The sequence below is a fragment of the Plutella xylostella genome, chromosome 10 (genome assembly GCF_932276165.1).
Source record: "Plutella xylostella chromosome 10, ilPluXylo3.1, whole genome shotgun sequence".
NCBI classification, from domain to species: domain Eukaryota; kingdom Metazoa; phylum Arthropoda; class Insecta; order Lepidoptera; family Plutellidae; genus Plutella; species Plutella xylostella.
The window spans coordinates 9705351-9722821 of NC_063990.1; the positions used below are offsets into that span (position 1 = coordinate 9705351).

Genomic DNA, 17471 nt, shown 5'->3' on the forward strand with positions numbered 1-17471 from the left:
CGCTGTGTACACCTTCTCGTTAAATAGACAGATATCTCTTCGAGAAATATTATGTTCCATGGTGTAGGTACACCTATTCTATTCTATTCTCTGTGGGAGTGTAAGTACCTGCACCTGGCTCTCTCGAGTGGAACCTTTGTGCATATCCCCAAGGTCTAAACTGCCTTCCTAAGCTTGGACCATTTCCCACCACGCTGGTCTACTGCGGGTTGGTGGGTTCACATATCTAGATGTGCTAAATCTAGATATGCAGGTTTCCTCACAATGTTTTCCTTCACCGTAAGAGCGATGGTATACATTGTACTTAAGTTAAAGGAACTCATTGGTACATGTCAGCGCCGGGATTCGAACTCGCATCTCTTGCGTGAGAAGCGAGCGCTTACCCGACTGAGCTACCACCGCTCTTGTAGGTACACCGAAACGGCAGCTTGTTTATTCCTTGAATCTGGCTGTTTAACCCCTGTATATTGTATCATGTTTACGTTCCTACGGTATGGTACAGCTACGCACTACAGGGGGCTGGTACAAAGAAGTAACCTACAGGGTTTCTGCCAATCTTCATTCGCAATAATAAAAATCCTTTAAAATTAAATAAGTTGTATTTATTTTTGTACAAAGAATAAAAAAATAAGCTTAAGGATTTACAGAACATTAGGTACATTCCTATTCCTACTTAGATATACTTAATACATATACACAAACACCTAGAATTATTTATACATAATTAAGTAAACAGGAGTGCAATGTGCTTAAATGTTGTGGAGAATATCACTTTGAGGAGCTGGTCCAGTTCAGTTTACCCTTTTGTAGTGCCTTTTGGCTGGTCTTGCAGCTTTATCATGGCTTAATGTCTGAAAAAGATAACATAATGATAAAACTTTTTATTACAACACATAACTTATGCCTGCAATGTAGAAATAGTCTTTCAGCCTTATCTCTACAAGTACTCAGAAGGGAAACATAAGCACTGAGCTAATATTTCGCAGAGCAAACTTATCCAGAATGGTTAAAGCTCATGCTATAATTATCTACTACTCAGTTATTCATAAAATTTTAGTGAAAAAGAGGGGTTCCGCTCATCTCGCATAATCTTTATTGACCAAAACTCATTTCGCATAACTCATATGGTCTAAACTTTTTTGGCCGAACCATCACTTTGCCAAGACTTATGTGGCATAAGGCTCGTTTCGTCTAAAACTCTTTAGGCACAATCTTTAAACACCTAAGTTTCGTTTGCTCAAATTTATGTTCGTCTATACCTATGTATAATCTTGTTTCTCGTAATATTATCTTAATAAATAATATATTAAGTACGTAGTAAATGTACAAATTGTGGTATTTTTCTCCTACATCCCGAAAATCACGATATTGTATGATCAAAAAATCGAAAGTTAACGACCAATATAATTATTACAAACCCCATGAGATCGAAACCTAAAAATAGGTGCGACGACGAGCAAAGCGAGGAGGAGCGTGTTAGGTGCACATGTTCATCAAAACCAAAGCGGAGCGCAGCGAAGCGGAGCGGAGCGTTTTTCAAACAGCGGAAACAATACAAGGCACCAGTTTGCGCTATGTAGGGAGACGCTCCGTCAAAGTTAAAGCCAAAATAATATTATTACTTTGTATAAACCTAATAAACCTATGCCATAACATTATTAGGCTATTCAAGATTTGGCCATACCATTATTAGGCTTAACAATGTTATGCGAAATAACTTTTTACTAAACGAGATTTATGCCATACGATTTTCGGCGTAACGAGACTTTGACCAAACGTTACTATGCAATACGAGATTAGGCAAATAAATCTTATGCCAAAAAAGGTAGAACCGAAAAAGAGTTATCTGTCCTCCCTAATATTGATATGTAACTGTAACTACTTACCACAACCACTCCTTCATCAGTAAACTTGTAATGGCGTTTAGTCTTATATTCTGAATCAGGGATCAATGACTCTGTTAATAATTCATCATCTCCAATAATTACTGTTTTGCTCTGAAAAAGTTTATACGAATTATAAGTTAGTACTACATTATGAAAATAAATAGTTTGCATCATGCATAACAATAAATTAAAATACAAAGTAGTTACTTTGAGAGTTGTGTCCGGCATTTTTTCATCATATTCCTCGCCAAGTGTAAAAGTGGATTCTATTGTCCTCATCATGGATGTGCTTTTAATAGTCATTTTATCTCCATCCAATGAAATTTCCATCAATGGGGATGACATACTCATCATCTTGCGGGCTAGATATGGAACACCTGAAAAGATAATGAAATAAGTACTTAATTACGTGCTTATCTAATTATTGTAAATATGTAGCTACATAAAAACAAACCTATCCAATCAAATGTCTAGGTTACCTTAATTTTCGACAAAGAATTAAAGCATTTGTACCGAAAATAAAAAAATAAATGATCAAAAACATGTTCTTGTGTGTTTATGTAAACTAAATATGTATTATAAAATACAAGAATACATTTATCAACCACTTACCAACCGCAGAGAAATAATCATCAATATCTTCGTTTTTAAAGTGCTGATATTTCCCCGGAATCGAAGGCATTTTGATTGAATTTTTACTTAAATAATTATTTTAAACAAAATAAACTTTCTACTTTGTGCAAGTCAGATAACACACAGACTATCTCAATGCGTCCACCTTTGACAGCTGCTATAGCACAGTGGGCAACTTGTTGCGTGATCTTTTCGGCTTGTTATCGGGTTATCGTTTTTATCTCAGGTTTTTCATAATAATTTACCTACTTTCTTCAATTATTCTCGGTTAAGTAGGTACTTATATTAATCGAGCACGTAGCTGATAAACCTAAACATAGTGATTAAAGTGTTTCTGATAAAACAATACAATACAACAAATCCATCGAATGCATCGAAACGACGACCATCAAGCTAGTAGGAAATTTGATCTAAAATAGAGACCTCTGTAGAGAACTTATTTATTTATGAATAAGGAATTTAACAAGAAGGATTTGGAGATAAAGGTCTTCTAGGAGATTATACTGCGGTCATTTTTCCGGTTATAGCACCAGAAATATTTAGTTTAATTTACGTTTTTTTGATATAATGTTGTTTACTAAAAACAATAAAGTGGGGTACATTTTCAAGTCTCTTTTCGTGGTACAAAGTATTTATTTTGTTTGTTGAGAACTACCTACATGATGGACATTTGGACATCACTTAGCATGTCAAATTTGACATGACAACACTTTTTTAGTCTGTGATTTCGGCATTGCACATCACTAGCGCGGGGTGCGGTGCGGTGTTGTGTTTTGTGAGTGAGTGACGTGATATTTCGATGTTTTGATCTGAAACTTTGAACAGGAAATTAAAGTATTATTAAATTTAAGCTTTAACTGTGAATACAATACGTTGGTTAAGTAATTACACTTAATACTTTAATTGTAAGTTAGATTATCAGTTTAAACACATCTGACGTTACCTGTTACGCGATAATTGTTGTTGTTCGGGAGTGTTGTACAATGAGTGATAAAGAGGACTACCTGACGTCGTACCGGGAGTTCTTCGAGAGTTTCGCGGCGACGGTGAACCCGGAGGACCAGCTGCCGGTGCACGTCGCCGGCTACACCATCACCGAGGCCGAGCTGCCGGGGGAGACCCTGTACTGGACCACACAGTACCTCACTGAGAAGTAAGATTTGTCACTAAGTATCTAACTATCGTTGAGCAGTGGTAGCATCAGGTATCGTGCCCGAATATCATCTGGAGGGAAAATAGTTGCAATGCCACTTGCAGTCTATGTTGTGAACTCTAGTAGCTTTAGGGCTGGCTTTATTGCTGGGAGCACTGGATTTGAATCACAAATGGGCTAGATATTTTTAGAGTTTGAATAGTCATATACACATAGGTGAAAAATATAGCTGAGACTTGAAAGAAAGCATATTACCACCTGTACGTATTGTTAACATAAAATAAAATAAGTATTTTATACCCTTTATTGCCCAAACGGCACTGAATCACCACTTGAAAGAATAACAACATACATCTATATACTATCCAACAAGCCAGACTTGTTGGATAGTATATAGATGTTTCATATTTGAGTCAAGTGTAGCCCACACAGGATAGATTTACTGTATTGGCCAAAGTGTTTTAAACAATAGGCATGATTTATTGCTGATAAACTTTAGTAAACTATGAAAGTTACCATTTATGAGATAAGCTAGAATTAAAGTGAGGGCAAGCCCTTATTAGTCACCACTCACTCCCACCCATCTTGGTATCAGGTGCGTGCTTTGTAGGGTATCAATCTATTTTATCTGTAGGTTTTGTAGATCATTCTTCCTTTATAAACCAAATCTATGTATGATGGATACAATCCTATTAGCAATTTATGTTGATCCAAAATTTGCTTAAAACTATTTCTTTTCGAATTAGTTTTGAATTTAGATTCTGTGTTGATTTTTAATACTTCATCAAGTTACTTAGAACATCAGAAACAGCATGGGAGTAAATTTATAAAGATAGAAACAACAGATTTATTAACATTTAAAGATGAAATATATCTAAGAACATAAGGGCACATTAATTATTTCTAAGCACATTAACAAAGCCTATAGTAGCCTATTTCACTATAAAATCAGAATACAATAATTTAACTTGAGTGTTTAATTTTCTTTACTAAACAAATCATTAATCAATTTTAAACTGTATGTTAGTTTTTTGCTGAATGTTGGTATATTTTTTTAAATGGCTATGCTTTAATTTAAATTATGAATTAGTACCTATATACAGTATGTATAATAAATTTGCGATTATTAAAGACAGAAGTAAGAATTTATTCAAGCCCTTTTGAATTTTGCTAATATTATTTATTATTTTTACACCACTTATTCTTTTGTACACTACATTTTATCTAATCATCTTATACATAATATTTAAGGCCCATATGGATATCATAAAAATTATCAATCAAGTACAAATGAAAATAAATGACCTGCATCCTATATTCTTATTGGAAAATGCCTCACAAATTCACTCAGCTTCACTGCCATCAACATTTTGAAAGCAAATGATGATGTGCTCAAATTAGCTTAAAAAATATATTAGCTTATACCAAGTGGACATCTCTACCAATATGACTATTATTAAATTCACACACTTCTCTTTGGAGGTATAATACACATTTATAATTTTATATACATACATGTATTCATTTTACGATCTAGCTTAAAGAGCACATAAACCAGTCTACCAATGCATACGTAAGGTACCCACACAGGAGTATATGAAATACGTACCGAAATTATGCAGCATTATGTTAGGTTTGCTAAAAGAGCTACTTCAAGAGCGTTAGCTTTTGTGGTAATAATAATAGCTGCTAGGCGACTAATACCGATTGTGACCGATGGCAGGGTCAAGGCTGGCTCGGGCTGGAGGCTGCAGGCACAGGCATCGCGATTTTTTATTATCTTTTATTGATATCGAATGTATGTATAGATTAGTAGAAAGAAGGCTTAAAAACCAAGATTAGTCAAAAGTCAGCAGTCAAAAGTCCAAAACCTGATGACAAACTTTACAACAAAATGCGATATCATCGGTATCAGTTTTACTAACCGCCTCCCGCATCGCCGCCTCCGATATGTTAGAGATCAACTAATCAATCACTAACAAGTATGACATAGGCATCTCCCAAGCAGCCCCACAGTACTCTGTCCTCAGCCTTCCTCATCCAAAATACAGCAGATCGTGGATCTAGCGGGCTGGAGGGCGTACCCGTATAAATAAAATGCTAAGGTACACTAGGACCGCGCGCACTCGCGGATGAATAGGTAATGAAATACTTTGGAAAGTCGTAAAGTGTCCTAAGGTTGCGAGTGGCAACTGCAAAGGTCGCCGACCTTGCAGGGCTTCAAGGGCTGCACCTTGCTATGTTCGGGGCTCAGAGCAGTCCATATTTGAGCAGGTGCTTGAGTTATTTGAAGTCTGGACGAATTCTGTCCTGCGGTGAACTCAGATGCCTAATAATGCGTTCATAATGGTACAGTCTTCTTATGTTTAGTATCGTTACTATGTTCGTGTGTTATTTGGTAAAGCATTTCATCTTTTGAGTTCAAATGTATAAACATTTTTCGTCAAATGTTATAGTATGATCCGTGGTATCAGCTGATGTCTTATAATTCGGGGTTTTGCTTCGTGTAGTATATTTTTATATCCTGCGATATGCCGCCCAGCCTTTGTACCCATATGTGCAAATTATTCGTTATCTTATCGTAACTTCACCAGAAACTAAACAAACTTACCTTTGTTTACCGCCCATCACTACATCTACATTATACATAAGGCATCACACCAACATTAACATACAAAACTATATCATCACATCTAATCTCTCTCATATATGATTCACATTCACCCGCTTATCAATAATAGAAACTAGTCGTTGATTTCAAACAATAACACCTGATTCCGTATTCATCAGTTGCGCATATTATCTGCCCGCTTATCTCGGTGCATTGTTTGGCTTCCACTTATGTAACAATTTTATGGTTCGCGAGACCGACTCGGGGTTACTCATCGTAGCGGAAGGTGTGGCCACACCTGTCACACTATGGTGTGAATAATTCTTATTGGAAAATTATCATGAATAACGTGAAAAAAGCTGAGGTTGGAACAAGGTGCACCATAATTTTCCAGGTGTAATAATCCTTTCTAAATAAGCTAAAAGCACAGCAAATCGAAGACAAAGCTCCGAACTTGCTAAAACAAAAAACCTTAAAACTAACATAAGGCCGAGGGATTTCAATAAATTAGAGGCATTATGCAATCGCTATCGTATATTTTTATTAAAATACATCTGCAAGGGAAATTTATTTTTAAAATTGCATTTCTATGAATGCCTAGCGCAGAAAGAAACTGGCTGTTTCAACGTGTTGCTGAATGGGAATTGAAGTTCTTACAGATGGTACTGAAAGTTCCCGAGAGTAAAATTCATATTAAATTTCAAGCCTTAGTTTGCATAAATAATACTGTAGAAATATGTTGTACTTACTTATATTCTACATTTCAATTTAAAATTTTCTGAGCTAATTAAGTAAATATAAAGAATATAACTAGCCGTATTTATTTTTCATATAAACTATTACATACATAGGTTACCTACCTTTATTCTAGTTCCTACCGTTATGGATAGGTACCTCGTATAGCAACGACTATGGTAGTAATTATGGCAGTTATGGCACTGTCGAATAATTTGGAGGGTAACAGAAAAAGTTGTGGTTCCACCCTGATTCCTTTACCTTTGGTCATCTTCACACACACTTTTCATCAAATTAAGATTTAAGTAAGTTACCGTAAGTAAGTACAGTACATAGATCATTTTTTTAATCTTATATCTAGCGGTCGAGTGGTCTACTGTTGTGGTAAACAAATAAGGAGCCTTAGATCATGCATCGCCAGTAAGATGCTCCATTTATTACAAAGTATGCAGGCAGAGCGAGTAAACATCGGTGTTACGCGCGTCCATCGGCCGGCGTTGCGTCATGTGTTCGCTTCGGCGCCCCAGTAATAGTGGCTCTTTGCATCGACAGTATCAACATCAAGCATTTACTATTGTTATCTATTTTTGAGCAGATCTAAAATCAAAAAGGCTAGCTGTAGGGCGTGTAGGTTTGATTTTTATCGAATTGTGAAACAGAATTAGAATTAGGTATATTTGTTTTCACATTTCAGGTATATTTTATTATTTTTCCACTTTTATGTTGGATCATTCAGTTTGATATAATGATGCCTACTTTCCGTTGAAATAGATTTAGTTTAGATGAGTAGATATCAAGTGCCACAGCGCTGCCGCTGCCGCTGATGGCTCATGCGCGGTGTTTGCCAAGCAGATTTGGCTCCCTAAAACGATTTTGTTAATACCTTCAGATATAGGATTTTCTAAAGGAAGTCTAACAGTATGTAGATTTTACAAGTATACTTCGTAATCTTCGTACACACCATAGAACCAGAAGGACTCTGGTTGGTGTACCGCCGTGTACCCTCTCAATGGTACAGTAACAAACAGTAGAATATAATATTATGTATTATTATATCTCATATATCTCATGAGTAAATAAATACTTAGTTCAATTTTAGATCACCTAGACAGTAACAATGTTATCTCGAAATGTACCTAAATAGATAGGTTACTCTATTTACAATTAGAGCAATTAGCACATTTGTATAATTTGCATTGTTATATTATAAACTGTGGCGTTATTAGGTACTTAATAAGCTTTAATTGAATTATTATACTGCGTTACGAAAATACTGACTTCCTAATTAATAAACAAGAATTCTGTAGATTCTCGTTACACTATACATCGTGGGCACATCTGGAATTGAGAATAATTATATCCCCAAACTTGGCAACAATTAAGATTTGTGTCTGCCTGTGACGCCGAGATAGCCCTTATCGTTCGGTGACCTGCCAAATTAATCTTAGCATGTTTGCAAACTAATGTGTTCACACAACACTGCTGGTTGGTGCAGATATTAGCATTTTTACAAGTTCTTTGAACCTTTAAAAGTTGTAAAAAACTCGTACAACCACTCCGTAGTGTAATATGATAAGTATTATGTACGGTGCAAACTGCAAAATTATGAATACAACCCTAGAAATTGCTAGCTGCTAATGAGGATTCTGTTGATGTACAGTTTTAAAGTAGTATAAGAAATAAGGAAACTTAAAGTTTAGCCTTGTATTTTTTTCTTCCTCATTTTTATCATGAAATTAACGTTATGTAAAATTTCTTCAAAACTTTCGAATGGCATTATATCATAAAAAAATAAGTGTCTCTTACAGTGTGAATGTGTTGTGTAATAATAATGAATGGATGTTGAACTTTCACTGCGGCTCGTGGGCAGCTCGTAGGATGCGCGGAACAATGCACAAAGCTGCGCGAATTAGACTATACTGAGCTGCGCGGGCGCAGGTGAGATGGTTATCTTTTAAAATCCAGGCCGATTTACTGTCAGTTTCACAACTGAAAACGTCAAGTTAATCAAAACTCTTGTATGGAACGCATCGCTGTGATTGGCTGAATTGTCATCGAGGAAGATGAATATCTTTTGGACTGGAGCGCTTTTAATTGCCCATCCGGCAAAAGCGATCGTTTAACTTTTCGTTTCCAAACATAATGATGATCAGCCTAATTAACAGCCCTAACTAACAACTAACCCCAGTTCTTACCCCAAACCTCTGGGCGCTGAAGCAAAACTTTACATGTACTGCAGTAAATCACAGTTGTACCCACAAAATTCAATAAATGTTTGCTACAATAGCGAATCTAGCGTCAGATCGTAACAAAACGTTTGGCCCCTCGCACTCCTAGCTCCTGGCTGTGACACCAGCTGTGCGACTGCGGCCGAGTGGGCTGATGCGGATGTGCACGATAATGGACACGAGAGAGGCGAGTCAACGCACCGGGAATGTGGGGGGAGGGGGGACTGGAGCTCCCTTTGATGCTGTACGAACGTAAAAACGCAAGCTTTGGCTGCAATTGCATTGTAGGTTTGTTTTTCAGACGCTTTCGGTTAAAAGCGGTGTGGAGGTGTTGTGCAATGAAAATTGTCTCGCGATGATTCGTACATAGATGTTAGGTGGATCACATTGTTGCAACCGCACCACTATGTACCTTTTATCCTGCATCATCACAGAACTACAAACTTTTTTTTTGCCTATTGAAAAAGCTGTGAAGTATAAAATTTTCACAATATAAACTTTATAGAAATAACTTAGTACATTCTGAATAGATCAACTCAATGGTTAAGCTAATATATTTTCAAGATCTTTGTCCTAAAACAGGAGCATCAACCTTTTTATGCCATTCTCGTATAGACAGACAGACGTGGTAGGGTAGACTATACATTTCTCTTTTATATCAAACGGTGCCACCATTTAGAAGCTAATGCCCCTATAGTTTATTTTCGTGGTTTTCTTTATCGTCCATGTGTTTATTTCTCATAGGATTCAGTACCAAACAATATAGAAGAATAGATGGTTCATAAATAAGAAAATAAACCTCTGTACCTATTATGATACATTATGCAGTAGGCAGAGGCCGAGTTTTCGCTACGCATAGAAATTATTGTAACTTATACCTACATAGTTTGCACTGGGAAATAGCGATTGTCTAATCTGCAGTTACCATCGGCACGCAAACTCATGTTATGCAAATTTAATTAATATTTTTCTATTTGAGGGTATAATTTGGCCGATATCAATATCATTGCACCTGCAAGCCCGCACACTGCACGTCGCGTGAGCCAAATAAACAAACGCATGCATCTTGTTGACTCATCTTCTAGATCGAACTAGGTACCTGCCAATATTATATTGGTAACCAAATACATCATGAGCTACCATTACACCATATATTGTTGTTATTTATATAGGAAGTGATGATTTGCGAATATAATGGTTCCCTAGGTAGATGTTGCCAGCGAGCTTCACTGTGCCATAAAATTTTCTCACGGGCATAAAAATAACCTAATGTGCCCTGGGCGTTGGTTTCCTGCATACCAAGTTTCATGAAAATCCGTTCTGTATAGTTTTTACGTGAAATTTATGATAAATTAACTTTTCATAGCCTTTCAGTAACTCAAGGATATTATGTATGGATGATATCATCCAACCCTGCTAGATAATAAATTCATAATTAATACTAAAGTGCCGTGTGGTTGTTTCCAGACAATGTCCGCTGCCGCTGCTGACGCCGCTGCGCCGCATCGTGCTGGAGGAGGTGCGCGCCGCCGCCAAGAAACAACCCACCGACTTCGGCTTCCGAACTGAAGAGAATGGTATGTACTTGTACTACCGTCAGCCTCTTCTTGGAATGAGCATCGCCGAGTGACGTATGACATGTCACTACAATCTGGTTAATCCTTCTTGCTCCTTGCCTATGTCCAGTATTGATTATAATACTTTTTAAAACACCTAGAGCTTTAGGGTAACTACGAGGAGTCGTCTACCTCATATTCTAACTGTACTAAGTTAAACTCGCATGTTGATGCTAATCACGCCATGGATATGAACTGCAATTAGTAAATATTTCAGACTAAAACCACTGTTTCCGCAACACCTGTCTGTAATAAAACAATGCACCCCATCGGTATGCCTCTGAAAAAGCACAGTAATATAAAAAATTGCATTGCACCGTCGTCTGCAACCCTTTATGGTGTGATATCACGGCAGGCGCCATGAAACCTCTATGCCAGTCAGCCAGCGTTGTTAGTACATACACAACTAGTTCCAGGAAACGAGGGACACCGCCTGGGTTATCGATGTTGTTTATACGAGTACCCGCCACCCGCCACAATTAGCTCTGAAACTCTGTAAGTTACGTGGGTTTTCAGCGATTACGGTATTACATAATTTTGTTGAGAGAAGTGCTATCCATTCAGTTCCGGTAAATTAATTTGGCACGTGTCGGTAGTGCTTGAAACAATACAAAAAAATATATACTGGACATCTATTAGTTAGGTATGTTGAGTGAAGGAGCACTACTAGTAGTGTTGCTAATATTTTATGTAGGTTTGTCCCGACTCATCTGAGACATTCTGGGAAACAGTATGATATAATAACATTTATTAGGCATTAAAATGACTTCAGTCTATCAGTGTATTGTATTACAGAACATGATCACAAACACTCGAGTACAAACAAACATCTATTTGCACTGGTCTTATAAATAACGTCTCGTCTCGTGACATCATGCGCACAACGCAGTGTACAATCATCACGTCCAACTAATGTAGTGTAGGGAAGTAGTCTAGGTAGGTACTGGGTAGACACCGGCTATTTAGATTCACATTACTGCGATAAGGAATAACTAGCGATCGCTAACTTGAATTAAAAACGTATACTTACAAACAGAAATCATTATTTGAATGTAGCTTTGTTAATAAAAACGTATTGTGAACATATTTTTCTTACATCTAACCAACAAGCCCAAAACCAATAGCTTGCCAACCTCATTTTCTCCAAAAGCCTATAAGACTCGGGTAAACCCAAAACCCGTAAAGTAACGGCCTTTATTAAGCGATGGGGTTCAAACCTTGTTTTATGACTCGGACTGACCGCTTGCCTCAAGTGGTCCCTGTGGTCGAAAGTTAAACACGACTTGAACTGAATATCGATCCCCTGTGCAATGGGACGGTTGTATGGAATAGGACTGCATAATAAAACCACTTTCGTTATTAAGTGAAAACTACGTTATTGAAGGCCTTATTTGTACTCTGGTAGACTTGAGTATGTAAGGTTGCTAACCACGATCGATGAATTGTAAGGTCGTAAAGTGCAGCTTTGAGATATTATTAGATTGGTCAAGTAGTCAAATTCAGGAACGATAAGTACAATATGATGGTGCTGTGTCATGGATTTCATAAGATATTATGGTAAAATATCGTATCTGCTATAGAAAGTATACCTTAGATACTGACATCTTATTTTATAATGACTTTCCTCTTCGCTCTGTTCATTAAAATATCGTATCTGCTATAGAAAGTATACCTTAGAAACAGACATCTTATTTTTATAATGACTTTCCTCTTCGCTCTTTTCATTAACTTGGCAAGAGAAGCTTTTCCGTCGCCCATATGGCTTATCGATCAATGTTGAAAGGACCATCTGCTCTAAGCTCAGACACATATAGGAAAGTTCTAAAAGGTTCCTAATGGCATCACTTACGCTACGCTTCATCTACCGAGCGATGTCGCTAGCTTAAATGTGTTCTGTGGACGTCGCAGTGAGATTAAACTTTGCAGCCTACTTCGGTAGAGTAGGTACATTGAAAAATATATAGCGTCTAATAAAATTCAGCTACGAATGTTATGATATAACCTGAATATAACATAATTATTGAAGTAATTATTTTAGGTAATCTTGTAAGGACCCACTCTTATTTTTGAATTGACAAGATTGTAATCATCATCGTCAGATCGTCAGACCTTTCAACACCTCCACTAGTCCTTATATCTTTGAAGAACCTACATTAAATATCTTTACTTTAAAGACATCTTGAAACGGCATAGCTAATTGCGAGTAATTAAGCTGTGGACGAGCTCTCTTAGCTCGATCGTTAATACTAAGTAGAAATGACGGCATGCCAATGCCAAGACGACTTAATTGAGCAGCTTTATTATAACTCCTTTATTATTAATGCATTCGAGAAAGGTGACCTTAAATATTAGAACCTAAATGCTTACTGGCTGTTGTTAGTAATTTCAGTTACCGTTCTGTAAACGATTTAACACTGTAAACAAATTTAATGTATACGTATACCTACGACACCTTCGCGAAGCCTAATTGGCTGGTACTGCTGGTGAAGGTATCCACCAAAGAGGTTCTCCACCATCACCACAAAAACCGCCATCTATGCAAAACCCGTCACACTAACCCATCCCCTCTCCATTCCAGTATACATAGCGCTGCGTCTGATGCAAGCAGTAACCGCCCGCGTCAACACAATATGCCTCCGGTACCTGGACAACGCCCAGCTGTCCACCCTCCCCCCGCCGCCCCCGCCGCACCTCCGCGAGCTGAAGACCACGTCCGCGGCGCACAAGAACACCCGCCGGGTGATGGAGGATAGGCATGTGGAGATCGGGAACTTGGAAGCCCTGTTTGGTATTGAGGTAGGTGACAAAACCGTACTAGCGGACCCACCTTTGGACTCTTACAAAACTGACAGCTTATTATAATAATCGAGAATACGTATAGCATTTGCTGCAACTATTGATGACTATGTTAAATGCGCATGATGGTAAAATCCACTGCTGCCGATCTCTATTCAGTAATCATTCGCCTATGGATATTCAGTAGATTATATTGCATAGTTCCAGAGTCATTGAGATAAAATGCGAGTTCCGTTAAGAAACTAAAGTTCGTATAGCGGTTCACTCTTTGCTAATAATAAAACCCGAGGCGGTGGGTGGCCATCATTACCTCTATTAAACTTTATGATGGAATTAGGAATATCGAATTAATGAAATCTGCACTGGGGTACAGTTGGTTTATCAATGTATATCCAACTACTATAAAACTGTAAACTGAATTGGCAGTCATATTTGTCGAAGAATCGATGACCGACGAGTTCTCGAGTGGAGACCACGAAAAGGCAAACATAGCCTTGAATGCTGCACCGACGGCCTTAGACAAGGAGTCGGTAGTAGTTGGATAAGGAAGGCCGAGGAGCAAGCGTTGTGGAGTTTCTTGGGAGAGATCTATGGTCTATAAAAGTTTATTTTTGTTGTGGTAAAAAGTAGCTTATTGCACTGCCAACATATAATACATACATGACTTACTCCGCTGACTCAGCGACCAGAAAATAAGTTTTTGCCCACAGACTCATATTGCTAAAATAATTTCTAATTGCACCTTAATCCAAGCCTAACCAATTCCATCTTACTATCCGCAGACGACAGAGCCGACGAGTTTCTACGCGGTATACGACGGACACGCGGGCTCCGCGGCCGCCGTGTACTGCGCCGCGCATTTACACCAGTACCTGGTGGAGAGCCCACACTTCAAGACAGACCTCCGGCATGCCTTGAGAGACGCGTTCTTGAGGACCGACGGGGAGTTTGTCAGCAAGAGTAATCAAGAGGTGAGGTTTGGTCTTACTTAGCGAAATATGGCTTACTAGCTGTTCCCGCGAGCTTCGCTTCGCCTTAAAAAGTTTTCCCGAGGGAATTCCGGGATAAAAAGTAGCCTATGTTCTTTCCCAGGGTCTACACCATATGTGTACCAAATTTCATTCAAATCCGTTCAGTAGTTTTGGCGTGAAAGAGTAACAGACAGACAGACAGACAGACAGACACAGTTACTTTCGCATTTATAATATTAGTTAGGATTAGGATTAGGATAATGATGACAGATCGAAAATAAGTGCTTTGGGAGAGGCCTACGTCCAGCAGTGGACTGCTATAGGCTAATGATGACGATGACGGTACGCAGATTTTAACCAATATACGATAGCGGCATTTAGAAGTTAGCTAGATGAATGAGGATGGGCAAGACAGGGTGTTGTGTGCACCTTGGGTGAAGGCATATATCTGGCAATGCATGATTATAGCCGATGATGGAATAGTCCTGTATGTCAGTAAGCATCTAGGGCTCTGCACCAGTACCTGGTGGAGAGCCCACACTTCAAGACAGACCTCTGGCACGCGCTGAGGGACGCCTTCCTGAGGACTGACGGGGAGTTTGTTAGCAAGAGCAATCAAGAGGTGAGTTACTGAGCGATTGATGAGAATGATGATGTGCAGCGGCCTTATGACGTGAGTTAGATGGATGAGGATATACGTCAGTAAGTATGTCGGGCTCGGCGGCCGCCGCCGTGTACTGCGATATAGATGGCTGTAGTGATGATGGAATGCAGATTTTATTATTATTACGATGGAGGCCTAGTAAGTAAGCTATATGAATAAGGATGAACGAGTCAGGAATTCAGGATGTTGTGTGCACCTTGGGTGAAGGCTTATATCTGGCAATGCCCGATTATAGCCTGCTGATGGAATAGTGACTGCCCTGTATGTCAGTAAGTATCTCGGGCTCGGCCGCGTTGTACTTCACCAGTACCTGGTGGAGAGCCCGCACTTCAAGACAGACCTGAGGCACGCCCTGAGGGACGCCTTCCTGAGGACTGACGGGGAGTTTGTTAGCAAGAGTAATCAAGAGGTTAGTGACTTTAGGGTGATAGCCGCGATAGATGGCTGTAGTGATGATGGAATGTAGATTTTATAATTATTACGATGGAGGCCTTGAAAAGTTAGCTAGATGAATGAGGAGGACAGGCCTTTGTCTAGCAGTGCACGATTATCAGATGGCATAACATAATGACAACCTGGAATCTATTCTCTAGTATCTAGCTCGATATGCCACATAGCAGAAATCTAACCCTCGACACATAACAGTCAGTGCTATGGACGAACGAGACCACCAAACAGAACGGATATACTCTCAAACCACCTCAAACACCTCTTCTCCTTCCTGTGCTTGTAAAATAAAGTCAGACTAGATTTATGTTTATGTAACCACCAATCTCCTTGTTCCAGCGAGCGAACGGCGGCAGCACAGCAGTGGTGATAGTGGTCCGCGGCAAGACGCTGCACGCGGCGTGGGCCGGCGACTCGCAGGCGCTGCTCGCCAAGCGCATGCGACTCATGCAGCTCGTGCACCCGCACAAACCTAGCAGACAGGTGGGTACTGTGTCTATACACCTGAAGGGCTAGCACGGTAGTCAAGAGCGAGCGCGACGGGGAACTTTTGTCACGTCTTAATAGCGCCCTGTGCTACAGGGCCTGGTGTAGTAGTCATTATAGTCCGTGGCAAGCTATAACAAGATTTTGATCCATCGAATGGGCGTGTAAAATAATCGGTTCTGCACCAAAGCCTCTCCAGTTGTGTCAATTATCCGTCCCATTATGTTAGCTCGACTTGAGAGTGCTTTTGTGTACTGTGCTAGTTTTATAAAAACTCCACACAAGTTATTGCTAATCTCGTGTTATTATTTCCGCAGGATGAAAAAGATCGAATAGAAGCGTCCGGAGGGACGGTGATGTACTGGGGCACGTGGCGGGTCAACGGACAGCTGGCCGTCTCCAGAGCTATAGGTGAGAACTCAGTATTTATTTATTATTTATTAGTTTCACATAATAATTATAGTTTTACAATGTGTGTCACAAAACTGTTCATATGTATATACATAGTTTGTCTGTTATTTAGTCAACTAGCTGTTGACCGCCAGTTTCGCTTCGCCTTAAAAGGTTTTCCACTGGGAATTCCGGGATAAAAAATAGCATAGGTATGTGTTAATCCAGGTTATCAGCTTACTGCATGCAAAATTTTATGAAAATTGGTCCCGCTGTTATTCTGTTACAGAGTAACAACCATCCATCCATGGTGGTTGTAGTTTTAATTATCGAAATTTCCGCTTGTAGCGCCATCTACAACACGATGATTTTTTTAAACTTTATGGTCACCAATATTTTTACTAGGTAAATAATGGAAAACATCTGAATATATATTATTCGGATGAGACTGAAACGAACTACGGTTCAGTTTCAGTTCAAACATAAAATGAGTAAAGTACATAACTCTACAAGTTCTAAAACTTATCGCACCCTTATGTAAATTTAAGTAGCTATAAAATGGTAATAGCATTTTCAAAGGATACTTAAGGTGTGTCTATAAAATATAGATGTTAACGCTTGTCAATACTTATTTACTACGCAACGTAACGGGTCATATCGCCGTACGATGCAAACTATTTTTTAAAGCAACCTCTAACATGTCATACGGTTAGGCAAAGGCTCCTTATATTTTAGCCATTTATGGCCGTCTTGTTGAACCTCCTTCCACTCCCGAAAGCTTTCGAAGTCTTCCCGCCATTTCCGTCTTGGTCTTCCTCGACTACTGCGTCCGTCACTGGGCACACACGTCACTTT

General features: G+C 38.9%; 2 protein-coding genes across 2 annotated transcripts in view; one reads left to right on the top strand and one right to left on the bottom strand.

Annotated features, from left to right (window-relative positions):
- Positions 1–580: 580 nt before the first annotated feature.
- On the bottom strand, positions 581–2697 carry LOC105385643 (fatty acid-binding protein). The gene is made up of 4 exons (XM_011556054.3): positions 2499–2697; positions 2094–2263; positions 1887–1997; positions 581–851 (listed from the first exon to the last, which is right to left on the bottom strand). The coding sequence occupies exons 1-4, from the start codon at positions 2566–2568 to the stop codon at positions 792–794; spliced, it is 411 nt and encodes a 136-aa protein (XP_011554356.1). The 5' UTR covers positions 2569–2697; the 3' UTR covers positions 581–791.
- Positions 2698–3246: 549 nt separating this feature from the next.
- LOC105390792 (neurofilament heavy polypeptide) overlaps positions 3247–17471 on the top strand; it is an 81724-nt gene continuing 67499 nt past the window's right edge. Inside the window, exons 1-6 of the mRNA XM_038117694.2 lie at positions 3247–3672; positions 10714–10823; positions 13441–13658; positions 14441–14629; positions 16080–16223; positions 16544–16637. Coding sequence (XP_037973622.2) covers positions 3503–3672; positions 10714–10823; positions 13441–13658; positions 14441–14629; positions 16080–16223; positions 16544–16637 — 925 coding nt within the window. The 5' untranslated portion in view covers positions 3247–3502. The remainder of the gene's footprint in view (positions 3673–10713; positions 10824–13440; positions 13659–14440; positions 14630–16079; positions 16224–16543; positions 16638–17471) is intronic.

Excerpts from the sequence above, each read along its gene's own strand:
- LOC105385643 (XM_011556054.3), bottom strand. The coding sequence starts at position 2,568 with ATGCCTTCGATTCCGGGGAAATATCAGCACTTTAAAAACGAAGATATT. Across the intron at positions 2,264-2,498 it reads TGATTATTTCTCTGCGGTTG|GTGTTCCATATCTAGCCCGC; the intron begins GTAAGTGGTTGA and ends TTATCTTTTCAG. Across the intron at positions 1,998-2,093 it reads TGCCGGACACAACTCTCAAA|AGCAAAACAGTAATTATTGG; the intron begins GTAACTACTTTG and ends AAACTTTTTCAG.